Raw genomic sequence first — 15,745 nt, forward strand, 5'->3', positions numbered from 1 at the left:
GTGTATATGCCCATTACAGCATTTCATTATTACACAGGAAGTAATTGGCTGCCATTAAGTTATGTTTTTAATAAAAGCCTAATTTCTGGAAGCGAGGTCATCTTAGACGGTACATGCCTGTCTGTGATGAAGAAGATGATGCATTGTGTGAGGGGATTAAAGCCATCAAGCATTGCAGTTCTTAATTAACACCACTAATTCATTTTCCCCTGTCAGGAGCAGCATGGTTTTGTTCTATCGCTTCATTTTTTGTCAAAAAGAGGAGGAAAACAAGGTTTTCTGTTTCTTGACAGTCCTCATTGGCTTGTGTGAAGAACATCTGCACCATGAGGAATTCGCAAAATGACATTAAACATGACAAATAACTTTTCTCTCCTACATGTCTAACATTTCAAGACAGAGTCATGACACACAGCCACATGCAAAAATATAAATACTTTATATGGGACAGAATAACGTGATAAATATTTCATTTACAAATATTTCTGGTAAAAATAAAAGTAAATGTAATGAAAAGGGAGCAGTTCAAATCAGGCAGTTTCTGTCATATTTAGAATTTTTAAGGCTGTGTTGCTTTTGGTTGTAGAGATTGGGTACCTAATACACAAACCGTAGTGTTAAGGGCTGGGGAATGCATTATGCAATCCTCAGAAAGATAACACAATCATGTGCATGTGCCTCTGTGTGTCCTCCTGTCCTTCAGGAGGAAGTAGTTTTGAGACAATATCAACATTCGCAGATAAGAACAGAAAAGTAATGCCGCAGCAAAACACAGCATTACACAGCATCATGGTGAAAAGACAGGCTGCTCATGGTAGTGTACATATTGTGAAGCAAGAAATTAATACCTGCATAATATAGTGCACTCTTTAACATGACTGAAGTGCAGATTTCAGTGCTGAAGGTCACTTAGTAACACCATCTGAAAACAGTTAGAAAAGGCCATATTTGGCAGGTGTAATATGTGTGATGAGTCTTCTGTAAATACACTAAGGTTCCATTTGAAGTGTACCTACACTGTTAATGGAGTTTTAACTTTTCTGCAGACATGAAAGAAAATGTGGTGCCTGACTGGATTCAGGAGCCAGCTTGATATATGGATATCAGGATGTAATAAAATAAATCTTTCTTCTTTTTACTGCCGTTATAACACATTACACAGCTTTATTCCTATTTAATGTATTGTGTCACTGATAAAAATGAGGCTTTGGTTACTATGCTACAAGACATCAAGCTAAACTGGACATCTTTTGATTGGCAGCTGTTGATACTGGGGGAAAAGGATGCATTTTACTCATTCATTCTTTTAAATAGCCTTCCTTGTCAATGATACTCTAATAATCCTACTAGACATGTTGCTATATTATAGGTTTATGGTTCTTCAAAATGTAAATTCACAAAAATGAAATAAAAAGCAGAGGATGTAATGTTATATTTGGCTGGAATGTTCACAGAGGTAACTGAACTACAGTGCAAGGTCCTGTATAATGCCCATGTTGTTCATCAAGTTAAGGTTCGTTTTAGATAAAATAGATAAAGTAGTTACACCTTGACTGATGCTGGTTGTTATTACCAGTACCTGGTAGACCTCGTTTAAAACCCTCACCTGATGCTTCCTGCTGATGGCAAAATTCCATTTCAACCATGCAGGCAGAACAGTGAGCTTGCCAAACATGAAACTCATCACGTACATACAAAGAGAACAGTTGAGGTGTATAGTGAGAAGTGGGAAAGTCATCTGTCAGGCAGTAAATAAATGTGTGAGGCTTCCAGTGCGTAACACAGATCTGCTGTGGTGAGCTGCCAAATTGAGCAATGTTTCACTCGGTGTTTCCACCTCACCACACTTTTCTGCATCATAGTACTACATAGCACAGCACAAATAGTGTAAAATGCTAAAAATGAACTTAAATGACCATCAAAATGCAGGTAACATTTGTTTTCAGTAGTTTGTTAGCTTTGCTTTGGTTAAATCCTAAACATTTGCTCAATGATTGCTGGTTCTTTGATTTTGTTCTTCCTGTTTCTAATACATTTTCATAATATTCCAATACACATAAATAGATATTTTACAATTTTTAAATAATGGCTAAAACACTGAGCAGCGACAGATTAGCCTAGCTTGACTCTTGCGTCCCGGCTATAGAGAAGGACCTGCAGCAGGATGACTGCATCGATGAAGATCTGCACGAACCCGCAAAACCAGAACTGAATTGGGCTTCTGTTCATCAGAAAGTAGGCGGTCTTGAAGAGATCTCCCGCTGTCCACAGCAGCACCATCTTCACACTGGAATAACACAAAAAGACAGACACTTTATATTCTAGGTGGGAGGAATAGATTCCCTAGATCCTGGCAATCCCTCAATACAGCAGGTGCTGTCCAGTGCTCTGTCCTGGGACATCATTCCTTGAGGATCTATCAACCCCTTGGCCATTTATTTGATAAATACACCATTACTGTCCACTGCTACACAGGTAAGACTCAACTCTGGCCCTCCAGCAATCACATCCATCCTTTTTCCAAGGAATAAAATCTTTGTTTTCCTTTAATCATCAACAACAAGAAAGAAGAACAATTCTGGATACCATCACCAATACTACATCATCATTCCAATCATGCACATTGCACATGTTCACAGTTAACCACTCTTTCTTCCTCACCCACCCCAGGCCAATATTCTTATTCCTAGTCTCCTCGATTTGACTTTTTCCTTTCAATCTCACTCAAGAATCTCTCTAGAAGCTTCAGCGCTTTCAAAATTCTGGTGCTTGTATAATCATTAAACCCCCTCCATACTCATTTGACCTCCTCCCCATCAGTACACCCTCCCACACACTCGTGGTCTTCCATTCTCAATCCCCTCCCAACCTTATCTCCAGCTTTATAACTCATTGCCCCCTGAAACCACCCATCACCCTCTGAACTTAATCCATTTTTATTTAAGATGCACTGCCCCATACTGTATGATTTTCGCATTTGATGCTGTTCTAAATGTCACAATGTATGCTAGTTTCTGGCATATTCTCATATCCTGTCTTGCATATGATTTTATTTTCATTTTTTTCCCTTGCACCAGACAAGCAATGAAGGCAGACACACTGATGTCTTATTATCATCGTGCAACCTTGTTGCTGAACGAAAACCCCAATGATTGCTGCACAAATACTAATGGCTTTTAACAAGTAATTATCTAACCACAGCCTGCCCCCTAAATCAAGGTGAAATTAATATTACAGAGCAATTTCAGAAAAAGGAACATATTTAAATAATAAAATTAAGCCAGCTGTCACTAAAGTTAGGTCATCAATGGTGCAGACAGAACAACAGAGAAGGATGGAGGTTGATGGTCCAAAGATACTAAAGAGAGACCAGCATATTCACACGTGGTACCATGAGATAACTCACTCAGTATGTTTACATGTCGCAAAAGAAAACTAAATTGTTGCATTAATCTGACTGTATCTGGGTAGTTGAATTGCTTGTAAACATTAGTCTAGTTAATATCAGACTTCTCCTTATCTGACTAAAACACTCAGATAATGTGATTGGAAATTGATTTTCTCTGACCTTAATCGGGGTTAAAGTAGAACATGCATGTGCGCATGCTCCACAACCCCTGCCAGGACAAAACAATCTGACAAAGCCAGTCATAGTAGAAGTAGGCAACAACGGATAGCATGCTTCTGATCCACACAATAAAGTAAGGCACACATTATGTACAAAGCTATATGACTATCCATCCTACTTTTGTTTGAAATGCTGCCTGACTCCAGTCATTTTTTTTAATATGACACATCAACAAGAAGTTGGGCTGCATTAACCCGCTGTAAACCCGCTGTAAACCAACATGTAGTGTTCAGGAGGAGGCGGTAGTTCCTGGCAGTTATATGGTTTTCTCCACTGCATGTAAACTGGGACAAGGGCTTAATTCTGAAAAAAGTCAAAGTCAAATTTTGAGCATAGCTTAATTATCCACAAATGTTAACATACTGACTGAAGCCCTATCACAAGACTCAGCCACAGAACTAAGTCCAATATGGTTTTTTATAATCATTTCGTAGCTTCGGAACTTGCTGCTGCTGCCTCACTCATTGACTGTCACGCGTCTTTAATGTTTACCCTTCACAGTATCTGCCCTCCTCTCCTCCTCCCTCCTCTTGCTCTCTGGACACTAAACCTCAATGGTATGGAAATAATCAGAGTTTATTAATTTTATTATAAATATCTGTGTCTGAGGATGGAACAGGCTCATCACTCAGGCTATTGTACGGGTCAGCCTGGTCAGGGGAAAAGAGAGAGGGAGTAAGAGAGAGAGTTAGAGAAAGATCTTTCAAGGAAAAAAAACATTTATCTACAATTCTTTAGGTGAATGAGGAAGCGAAACCATCCAGGGGACAGAGAAGAGTCTCTCTGATGGCCACAGAGATGATGAGTGTGTGAGAGAGGAAGACGTACAGTATAATGACTATAGGGACAGCACTCCTGTCCTATCCTTCAGCTATCCTTGCAAAAACACTCCCAAAGCTCTCTGGGCTTCGTTCAGGCCCCCATAGAGCAACCAAAACATTTGCTGAGATGACATGGAAAAAAAGACAGCATTATTCAGAATGTGCAGCAGCAGTCTGCTGCATCTACGATGCATCTCCTGCTGTTCACACGTCCAGTCAGGACAGCAGACCATTGGTGCGCTTCAGGAAATCAAGTCATTCCAAATCTGAGTCAGGTCATCAAGATTCATGATAAAGTTCATAAAGCCTGGAGTTAATGAGACCATCTCACCTTTGTTGTTAGCCTGAAAATCATAGTAACAGAGCAATATATCGATACAGTCCGCTGTACACATTTTTGTACAATCACATGGTCCATAAAAACTCTGAACATTTTAAGCAAAGGTTTGATGTATTGATGAATAAGTTTTGGTTCTCTTTCTAAGTAATTAGGACTCCAGAGGGTAAAAAACAGACAATTTTACATCTCCCTTCCGTTGAGTTTTCCATTTTAGTTTAGTCTTCAGATTTTCATTTTTGATCCCCCTCTTCTTTACATTTCATTCTTCTTTATTATTTTGTCTGTAATAACACTCATCATTTTTATTACTTTTACTGCCACTTCTCTCAGTCTTCCTCATCTTTAAAATGGAACCTTCTATCAGCCCTGACTGCAAAACACAGAAACATTTAATATATGCCAAACTAGTGTGTGAAAACAAGTGTGAGAAACATATAATGGCATTTTAATAGGTAATTCTACATTAATACAACAGTACAATTTAATAGCTGAAATTATTGAAAACCTTCAATGGGTTGTCAATATATTATGCAGCATGGATGCTCTTTAAGAAACAAATGAGTGCAAAATTCAGTCCTCACTCCAAGTGGAAATAATAGCCCATCACTGCAAACTCATGCTAAACCTACATAAGCAAAGATAAAACAAGAAAAATGGCTATAAATAATAAATTTGTGTTTTCATTTTCACCATTTGTTCATACAAGGAATGTTTGTCTCTTACTCAGCACACTTAAAGGAGAAGACTGTCTTCAGCTACAAGTTATTTTCCTCAATGTGGTTTATATCCCGCTTTACCTTCCCACGCCATTAAAATGGCCATTGAAAAGCTACAGTATATCAATGGTTGGTAGAGAAGGCTCTAACAATGTCTTCAAAATGAACGTTCTTGGATTCATAAAGAGTCAAATGTGAATTTTCACAAAGCAGTTCTGAATTTGTTTTGTCATGAATTACTATGGCCTGTTCATAAGAAGGCTCACATCACGGCTGTAGTACTCACAGTTGTAGTACTCATGGCTGTAGTATTCAGGATTGTAGTACTCATGGTTGTGATACTCATGGTTGTAGTACTCATGGTAGTACTCGTTGGTGGCTGGACAAACACCACGGACAATTACGAGTGCTCAAAATCAGATTTCTTAGGAATTCTGAACCTTATTTTTTGGCTTTTAATGTTTATTCTCTTGTTAACCAGAGATTCTGCCAATGTACCATCCTTTGCTCTCCAAATTCTCATTTCTTCCCGCAGCTAATTTCTTTGGCCATGAGACAGCCAACATCATTAATGCCAATGAGTGTCCATGGGGAAGGGGACTGGGATATTGACCGATTGAGTACCTACTTCATATGCACACATAGGCACAAGCACTGACATCAATCAGCAGGTTTATCAGCCTGCTTTCCTTTGCATGAAACAAAAACAAAGCACATGCTCAGCATAGCATGTGCACACGCGCACAGACTCAGTTCAGTCTGTCATTGATTATTGCTGACCTGACACCTTCATTTGAGCAAAGTGGAAACAGGGGTGAAATGGTGCTGGGATGAGAAAAGAGCAGCGCTGGGAGATGCATGAGCGAGGTTGGCGGTAAAAGGAAGATGGTGAGAGATGGAGGACGATAAATCTCAAAAGGGGTGGGAAATGAAGCCACTCTGATGGAGAACTGGAGAGTGACAAGACACATAGAGAGAGATGGAGACTGTGGAAAGGGGGTCAGATTGCACATTGTGATGGCTGTGCCTCATGAGGACCAGCAAGTAATTTTACTGAGTATTGAACGAGTGCTGTCAGAGCAGCTATTAGCTCTCCTAAACTGCGGGAGTGGACGGGAACAATAGGACTAGGGTATTGTGACATTTGGAAAGAGAAAGAGGGACAGAGAGAAATAATAGGGCAAGTGTGCAAATTAAGTGATTTCACATCCTAAATATTTGTAAAGTTGCAGCTTTAAATGTCATTTATGACTGTGAATCTTGGCCTTGAAAGCACATTGTCTTGTGCAACGCTGCTTAGATTTATATTGCTGGCATATATGACTGTTATTTACATTTTATTGGCACAGCACAAAAATAAAGTGACCATAGCAACAGATTTATAACATAGCTTTTGTTTAAAATACATGCAATATATACTATGCTAGTCTATAAACAATTGCAGTTGTGCCATTTTATTTCATTAAATTTAAAAAATAGCTACATAAAATATATTAAACTATGAATAATTAATTTATTGTTTTCAATCTCAAAAAATGATTAATGTCACAAGTGCTTCTTCAATTTACAAACAGCTTAATGGTAATCATCATGCATACCACAATCTCCATGTGTATTACAGGAATGCTGCTGTTAAATGGCCCAAAAAGAATCAATCGAATGTATTAGTAAAGCCATAGAACAACAGAGTTCAGGGGGATGACAGGGTCTCTGTTAATGAGTCAGGTCATTTATTGCAACATGTTCCTCATCTAAATGGGTGTTTGATTAAGTTACCGTATTTTCACGACTATAAGGCGCACCTAAAAGACTGAGATTTTCTCAAATCGACGGTACGCCTTATAATATGGAGCGCCTTGTTTGGACTGAGTTCCAAAATCAGCTGTGCGCCTTTGGTGGGTGCACTACGGTAAACGCTCCGCCAATCGATTAGTTGCACACCTACGCGTAAGGATCCCCTAAAATGGCGCCGGTCAAGCGAAACGCGTATGAATGAGGCTTACTTTAAACTGCAGGCCATCGAATATGCGGCTGAAAATGGCAATCGAGCAATCTTAGTGTTTTCGCTTGAGGCGGCATCTCTCCATACACGCAAGGACAACTGTTGCGCAGCGGCTGCTCGCGGATTACCAGGAGAGGGTGGCCATTTTCCGCACCTACTGCCGCAACAAGATAACCGCACCCAGTCACATCACCAACATGGATGAGATCCCTCTGACTTTTGACATCCCTATGACCCACAAAGTGGAGAAAAAGGGACCAGCACGGTGGCGATACGTACAACGGGGCACGAGAAGTCGTCGTCCACCGTGGTTCTCGGCTGCCACGGAAACAGACAGAGCGCTGGATGACGGAAGGCGAACACTCCTTCACAAAGACTATGAGGCAGCGGCGGGCAGGTTATGCCACCATATGCGGGTGGATTGTAGACGCATGTGCTATGATACTGTCTTCATGTATTGTAAGAGGTTTCACAAAATCAACGCTGAACCGGAACCGGTCGGTGAGTCCGATTCAGATGATTAAGAAGAGGTATTCAGGATGTTGGACATTGAAATAGTGCAGCTGTTTAATTCAGATACAGAAGATGAAAACTTTGATGGTTTTGTGGCGGAAGAATAAATATTTTGTTCAATAAATGTGTCGAAACTCACCGTTTTACTTCCGTTGTCATTTTTTACTGTATGTTTCAGCATGCGCCTAATAATACGGTGCGCCTTATGTATGTTTTAAATACAGAAATAGCACCTATAACTGAGACTGCGCCTTTTAATACAGTGCGCCTTATGGTCGTGAAAATACGGTAAGTAGATTCTGTGTCTTGTCTTGGCCTCACTGCAAATTGCCCAGTGGCCTCTCCACTGGAGCCCAGTCCCTTGGCTGGATTAAATGAGTTATCTGTCTCTCTCTGTTTATGTATTTACCCCCCAAAACCTACCATTAACCTTACAGTTGGATGGATGGCTGGATGATAGATTGATGGATGGATGGATGGATGGATGGATGGATGGATGGATGGATGGATGGATGGATGGAAGGAAACATATGTAGTTCCTCTGTCATGTGCATACATTTCTGCCATATTCAGATATTAGAACTATAGTTGTTAATAGATGTTGACTGTCTAAAAATTATATGTCAAATATCAACGTTTAAGGAAACTTTGGGGGAAGGAATAAATTCAGCTGATTTGGTTTGTGAAAGCACATGTCATTATTTACACTCCTCATTTCACAGTGTAAAATATTGCTGCAATAGATCTGCTGATTCTTTCTGGTGACTAAATATTGATTACTCGACTTACTCCTGTACCTTTCCCAGAATTGCATCTGCATGTTTACTATGATAGCGCAATGGAAGCACTGAGTAGTATACAATACAAAACTCCCACATGACGCACCTGCAATGTCCTGTGATGCTGTGTTCTACACATTCATTTCGACACACAGAGCAATCTAATCAGTTTACCATGCCACCAGGAATTCTCCTGGCACTCTGAATACACTGAGAAAGTTCCAGAGTGGAGGACAGGCCTGGTAATTACTTGATAATATTGACTCCCAATTCTGTGGAAGGAGATATGGTTAAGCAGCAGTGTCTGACTCTTAAAGGTTCAGTCCTCTCTCATCACCTCTTCACAAACATCCAATTGCGCATTGGCATGATGTGTGTGTGTGTATGTGAATCATACACACGATTACACCCACACGAGGTTGTGTGTAAGGTGATTTCACAGCTGGGCTATGAGCTCCTCGAGGGGGCAGAGACAGACTAAAATCAAAGGGCCTAGCTACTCTTAAAACGCTAACTATGAATTATGCATGTTGATCGATTGCACACAGGCAAACAAGGAAAAGTTCCCAATCTGTCAGAAAAGATGGATTCTACTTCACCCAAAGAAGCAGTGGAGAGGCAGGGGAAGTGAGTATCAGAGATGGCCTGAGGATGGTTTGGATTTTCATACATTTTTAGAGAATGGAAACAAGAAGAAATGGATGAGATCAATGTTCCCTCTAAGCTGTGCGCTTGCGCAATCGCGTACTGCTTGCACATTCTCAGCGCACAAGAAAATCTATGCAGTGCACAAAATAAAATTCAACAGAAACGTATTAATTAATATCTAATTTTAGAACTGATATAATCTAGTTAATTAGACCAGTAATATTGTTTTCTGTACCATTTTGCAACATAAATCAATGAGCGACAGGTGTCCAGCCAATAATCCAATACAGTTCACTTACGCTACACAGCCAATCATGGCATTGACAGCGTTTGCGTATGTGCCCTACCTTTACTCGCCGTGCAGGTTAGCTAGATAACAACAGCAACGGATCTCAGAGACACAAATGCTAATCCCTTATCATGGCGAAACAAACGGGCAGAGACACATCCACTCATCAAGCCAAAGTAAAAAAGAAATGCGGTTCTTTTAAGATGGAATGGCTGTCGGAGTATGTGCAAATAGAAGAACAAGCGGTGAAACTGAGATTTTTTCCCAGGCCAAAGCAGGACTGTTCCTTTGGTTAAAGCAGGACTCTCACGTATAACATAGTACACATCTCATGAACAACAAGATTTTTGTCTTTTTCATTTTATGTGCTGCTGTCATTTGATTCTTTTAATAAGCCATGTAACTTGCTATGATCCAAGGTTTTGAACAAGCGTGATACTGGTGTGTGGCCACAGCGTACCCATCTGATGTTGCTCACAGTGGTCCTCAGTGTGCTCAGGGAGCTTGTATGTCTGCTCAGACACATGAAACATTAGAGGGAACATTGGATGAGATAGCAATGGCTAATCTAAAAGAGATCTCAGAAAATCCAGTGCTAACAATGTAATCATAAAGTATTTCCTTAAAGTCTACATAGTCTGTAAGATGTTTGATAGTGGTCAGCAAAAGGAAAATTCACTTATGAAACAATATATTCCTGACACATTTAAACACAGCTAATTCTGTGTCCCATAATACATAACATACATACATTTTCTAAATAAATCTGGCATTTAAATGTATGTATTAAACATTGACCAATATACGTAAATACACTCAGGGTGAGTCTGGGGAGAGATGGTGAATCAATCAGCTGAATCATTTCTGAATTGTCACCAAATGCTTCAATACAGATTAATTAGTGAATCTGGAGTGATTTAATCTCGATTTATCATCTTCCTGAGGAGACAGCAGGTACAGTCCATTTAAGAGGCTTGTGCAACAGTTGACTGTGGGTTTCATACAGCCCTTTTCTTTCTTGCAAACATACATTCTGTTCAGACACAATAATATAGGATAGGACCTTTGTGTGTCATAAATACAGCAACAAAGCAAAGTCAGCAAAATCTATTTTATTCTATAATCCATATAAGTCCACTTAAATAAAATGGAAATATGAGTTCTCACAGCATTCTCTTGTCCTGTCTTGCCTTAGGACAGAAATTACTTTGTGAGAGTTTGCATTGGTTTTGATCACATTAACCATGCTCTAGCAATCACTAGTAGCTCTTCTTTGCTCAGGCACGATGCAAGCACGACATGCATGCTCGCATGCAGTACATAACTGCATCTCATGGAGCGACACGATTTGAGTTAAAGGACTTTATATGTGATGACTGCTTGTGTAATAGTCTGTGGGAAAATGCTTTTAGCAGCAAGGGTACATTTACTGTGATACAGAAAGTGGCAAATGGGCAATGATGGTGTTGGTTTTCATATAAAGTTAGTGAGAAGACAGAAAAATAAAAGATTAATGGTGTTTTACGTGAATCTATTTGTTTTGTCATTTAATGAGGACCTGGCTCTCCAGTGCCAACTTGTGTGCTTTTTCTCAGAGGTCACGGTGATGTTATGTTCTTTTGGGGGCCAAAGTGGAAATGTACTGGTCCTCTGTTGAAAGTCGCCTCAAGTTAACAAACACTGAAACCTGTGAATAGACTCCAACTTAAGGGACACACGACAGTGAAAGATTGTTCACCCAGGTTTGCCAAGGTGTGAGTTTTTTTATGTGGTGAGCAGATTAAGATTTCTGTAAGATTTTAAGGAGAATATGTTGATAATATTTGTGATCATTTAGTGTTATCAAAAATAAATATGACATTAGTGGTGTAACACTTCTCTTTTGAATAGTAACAATATATCAGCAGTTCAACTGTAGTTTGAGGGAGCAATGTCGGAAGAGCATGAAAGCCATGCAATTATGTCTTTTCATGCTACATCAGCGATGGCGGCAAATTAAAGGCATGACAGGTGTGGAAGGATATCTCCATGAATTTCCATTTCCATCATTAAAATTCACCATTGTTTGTGTGTAGCTTATGCCTGCCCTTACCATGACTGCAATATCACCATGGACCCAGACAGCTCTGATAACAACCAGTTGCTGGAACACCCATACATTTCCTTCAATTCCTTAAACCAGCTGTTTAGATGGAATAGGCTCAGCTCTATACTATTTTGGGATTTCATGCACCAAAGGATTGAATGAAAATATGGTTTTTCCTGGTCTATATTATCTGTAATTCTGATGGATCACTAATTAATTAGTACTGATTCAGTATCAGAAGTACGTCATATAAGATATTAGTTTAACTTTAACAAGCAATGTACAATCAGTATAAGATATACATGCATTGCACAGTAAATGTGGTGCTTTTCAAGCGTGATGTGCATCTCTCTACAGCATCTAACTTTCCTTCATATACATCTGGTTGAGGGAAACTGAACAACAACAAACTGTTTCACAAGGGACCGCATGGGAAGAAGTGCAAAACTTGTGCTGCATCATCATACCTGGAAAAAGAGTTTGTGCAGCCTTCAAATGAACAACTGGAAGTACAGCTGAGTACAGCTGTTAATAGATCTGAGACACTTAATGGACCCAGAGAGAGAAGTGCTGACCGGGATGTTTCCACCTTACAGGGTCATCGCTCCAATTAAGCTATGGAAATCATTAGCAGGCTATAAATATTACTGTAAAAGAATTTGACTTGAAGGTGAGGATCGGTATTAGGAAATATTTTCAGACAACTGTGTTAGTTTGCTTGTACAGATTACTGTTGGTTTCACGTTTCTGAGTAGATGTCAACATGATTGTAGATATGAGGTCAGTTAGGTTGCTCATCAGTCAGCTCAGAGACGCAATGCAATGTTATCGCCTATCTTTGGCACAACATCCACCACGATGGCTGACTGCCAAGAGCACAAGCCAGCCTTAATGCACATCCTAGGACATGGTATGTGAACTCGTTCATAGTTCTAAGATGCAGTACTTGAATAATTTAAAAGAGTTATCAAATGCCTTTTTAATGGTTAATAGTGTTTATGGATAGAAATGTACTTCATAAGGCTATAACAGCTGATTTTCTTTCATCCTGAATTTAGACCAAAAACAAATATTCCTCTCTCTTTTGTTACTTATTATTACTGTATACAGTATCAATAATGCATCGTGAAGATAAAACTGAACTTGTGTGTCAGCAAACCCACCAAAACAAACAAGTGAGACCCAAAACAACAGTGTGATAGCTGGTGTGTGAAACAACAGACCAAAAATTTGTGCCTGGGCAATTCATCTTACAACCATGGTTGCACAATAAAATTCATCCAGCATTGATTAGGTTTTCTGATTAACAATGTGTGGTTCAAGGGTGGACATATATGCAATAGTAATGACTGTACTCATACAGTTACAACAAAAGCTTTCAATGCTCCATGGGGTATACTGATATAGAGACAGAGGGGTATGTACTGTAGACTGTAGCAGGACAGAAAGACTAATAATTGTTTTGGTGGATATCATTGAATAAAGATGATATGCCACAATGTCGAGACTAAAAGGTGGTTGTGAGTCCTCCAGCATCAATCAGCTGATCTCCCATGTCTTTGACATAATCAGTAAATGTAGACATAGTTTATTGACAGTCAAAATCCAGCGGCGCAGAACACACCGCCATGGCTTGGACAATTACTGTTTATTGACCTTCAGACAAGTATGCATTTTTTTTCCCACTGATGACAGCCAAGCGACATAATGAGGGAATAATTATGATAATTAGTTGGAGGTTCTGTGCCATTAATTGGCACAGAAGGGGGCATAATTGATTTCACAACCTTCTACCTAAGAGGCTAATCAGTATACACACTGACCTTTGCTTACTTTGACGAAATCTAAGCAGGAAAGAACACTCATTATGCAAAATAAGCTTTGTTTGCTCCTGTTCCTCAACTCTTTTCTCTCTACACAAGGTGACCTTGAATTTAATCATAGTTTCACCACAAAGTAGCTTCAGTCTCTTTAAATTCCTAACTAGTACAAAAACCTCACCCCAGGTTGGGAACTTTATTGGCCTTTGAGCTCTGCTTTCAGTGACTTCTGTACTTTGAGCATTTAATAATTGACTACATCCAAATAAGAAACCAAACTCTGGTCTGCAAGTCTGAATCTCAGACTTTACCTGAAAGCAATTGTTTCCCTTTTCTACTTATTTTTGCAAACATTTACACGTGAATGAATAGAGACAAAAGTGTGGAAAATAATTTTTAATAGAAATAATCAGTGTACATAACTCTCCAGTATTTATCCTCATGTAGTTTGGTTTAAAAAATCCTGGTTCCACAGTGGTAAAGTTGTACTTTTGCCTTGAATGAAAAATGGAAAATGAAAAAAAACCTTGAACAGAATCCTGCACTATGATCTAATGTGTACCTCCCCAGAAATGTAGCTGTCTAAAAATTATTCTTTGGATATTTGGACTGTTCTGACAGAATTCATAAACACAAATGTCTGCAAACTACCAAATGGCAACAAATTACTGGGTTGAAATAGCCATAAATCCAGACAGCATAAATAGCTTGTTTCCAAAAAGTTTTTTTTTTTTTTTTTTTTATCCCTGTAGACCAGTCTCAATATGGCTGCTTTTCTCAGTTCATGATGTTGTGTTTAGTGTGACACAAAACTATGAGGATGCTGGGTTAAACAGCACAAGTGTTTGGTCATGTTAGTAAAGTTAAGGGTATGTTAATTGTTGTCATTAAGACTGAGTGGGACTATAATTTAGTGTCATTAACTCACTGTTATGTTTACAGTGGCCAGAAGAAGTATGTGAAACTTTAGCTGTATTAAGTTTGTCTGCATTTATTTCTCATAACGTCTGATTTGATGTTTATGTAAGTCAACGGCACCGACAAATATAATGTGCCTAAAACAAACACACAAAAAAATCTAATCTTTCATGTCTTTATTGAGAACAACCATATAACCATATAAATTAACATAGAGTCGGTGTGCAACTACGCAAAAAACAATGTCGGACTCCGTAGCATTCTCTAGTCCCCTTCCCAATCTGGCCAGCGATTAGATGTTTAGCCGCATGTCATCGCTTCGTCGCTGGTTGTCACGGTGGTGCCCCGAAAACCAGGTGGCCTTTATAGACAATTGGAGCACTTTTTGGGGAAAACCTGGTCTGATTAGGAGAGACAATGTCCATCCCACACAGGATGGTGCCTCTCTCATTTCTAGTAACTTGGCTAATTTTATTAGACCCAAACTGACCTGACAATCCAGGGTCCAGACCTGGATGCAGAGTTGTAGTCTTACACACCTCTCTGCTGCTTCCATAGAACCCTCATCCACCAACAATAATATATTTAACACTATAGAGGTAGTCTCTGTTCCACGGTTAAAAGTTCACCAAGCACAGAGCAGGGGAGCGGTCAATTACCATAATCTTATTAAAATTAATAAGTTAAATATTAGATCTCTTTTGTGTAAATCCTTGTTAGTGCACGACCTGATAGCAGATCATCACATTGATTTATTTTGTCTTACTGAGACTTGGCTTCAGGAGGAGGAGTATGTTAGCTTAAATGAATCTACTCCTCCTACCCATCTTAATTATCATATTCCACGTGTTACTGGTCAAGGAGGGGGAGTGGCAGCAATCTATCACTCCAAGTTATTAATTTATCCTAGACCAAAATATGGCTCCAGTTCATTTGAAAGCCTGACTCTTGGTGGCCCGAGCATTTAGCTACCAGGCCCCCTTGCTATTGAACCAGCTCCCTGTCCAGGTACGGGAGGCTGACTCCATCGGTAATTTTAAGATTAGGCTTAAAACCTACCTCTTTGAAAAAGCTTATTGTTACTAATTCTGTAGTTCCAGTTACTATTATAGACAGACAAATTATCATACTTAGGGGGTCGTCTAATCATTAGGTTAACATCTTAGCTATGCTGTTATAGGCCAA

General features: G+C 39.4%; 1 protein-coding gene across 2 annotated transcripts in view; it reads right to left on the reverse strand.

The window, feature by feature from the left end:
* Positions 1-421: 421 nt before the first annotated feature.
* Positions 422-15,745, reverse strand: part of LOC101074049 (PQ-loop repeat-containing protein 1) — a 33,871-nt gene continuing 18,547 nt past the window's right edge. The window contains exon 5 of one of the 2 annotated variants that reach the window (XM_003967183.3): positions 422-2,287. In XM_003967183.3, coding sequence (XP_003967232.1) covers positions 2,113-2,287 — 175 coding nt within the window. In that variant the 3' untranslated portion in view covers positions 422-2,112. Of the gene's footprint in view, positions 2,288-10,222; positions 14,138-15,745 lie in introns of those variants that run through there. The other variant, XM_011606987.2, reaches the window with a different exon arrangement.

This window comes from Takifugu rubripes, chromosome 9 (genome assembly GCF_901000725.2).
Source record: "Takifugu rubripes chromosome 9, fTakRub1.2, whole genome shotgun sequence".
Taxonomy (NCBI): domain Eukaryota; kingdom Metazoa; phylum Chordata; class Actinopteri; order Tetraodontiformes; family Tetraodontidae; genus Takifugu; species Takifugu rubripes.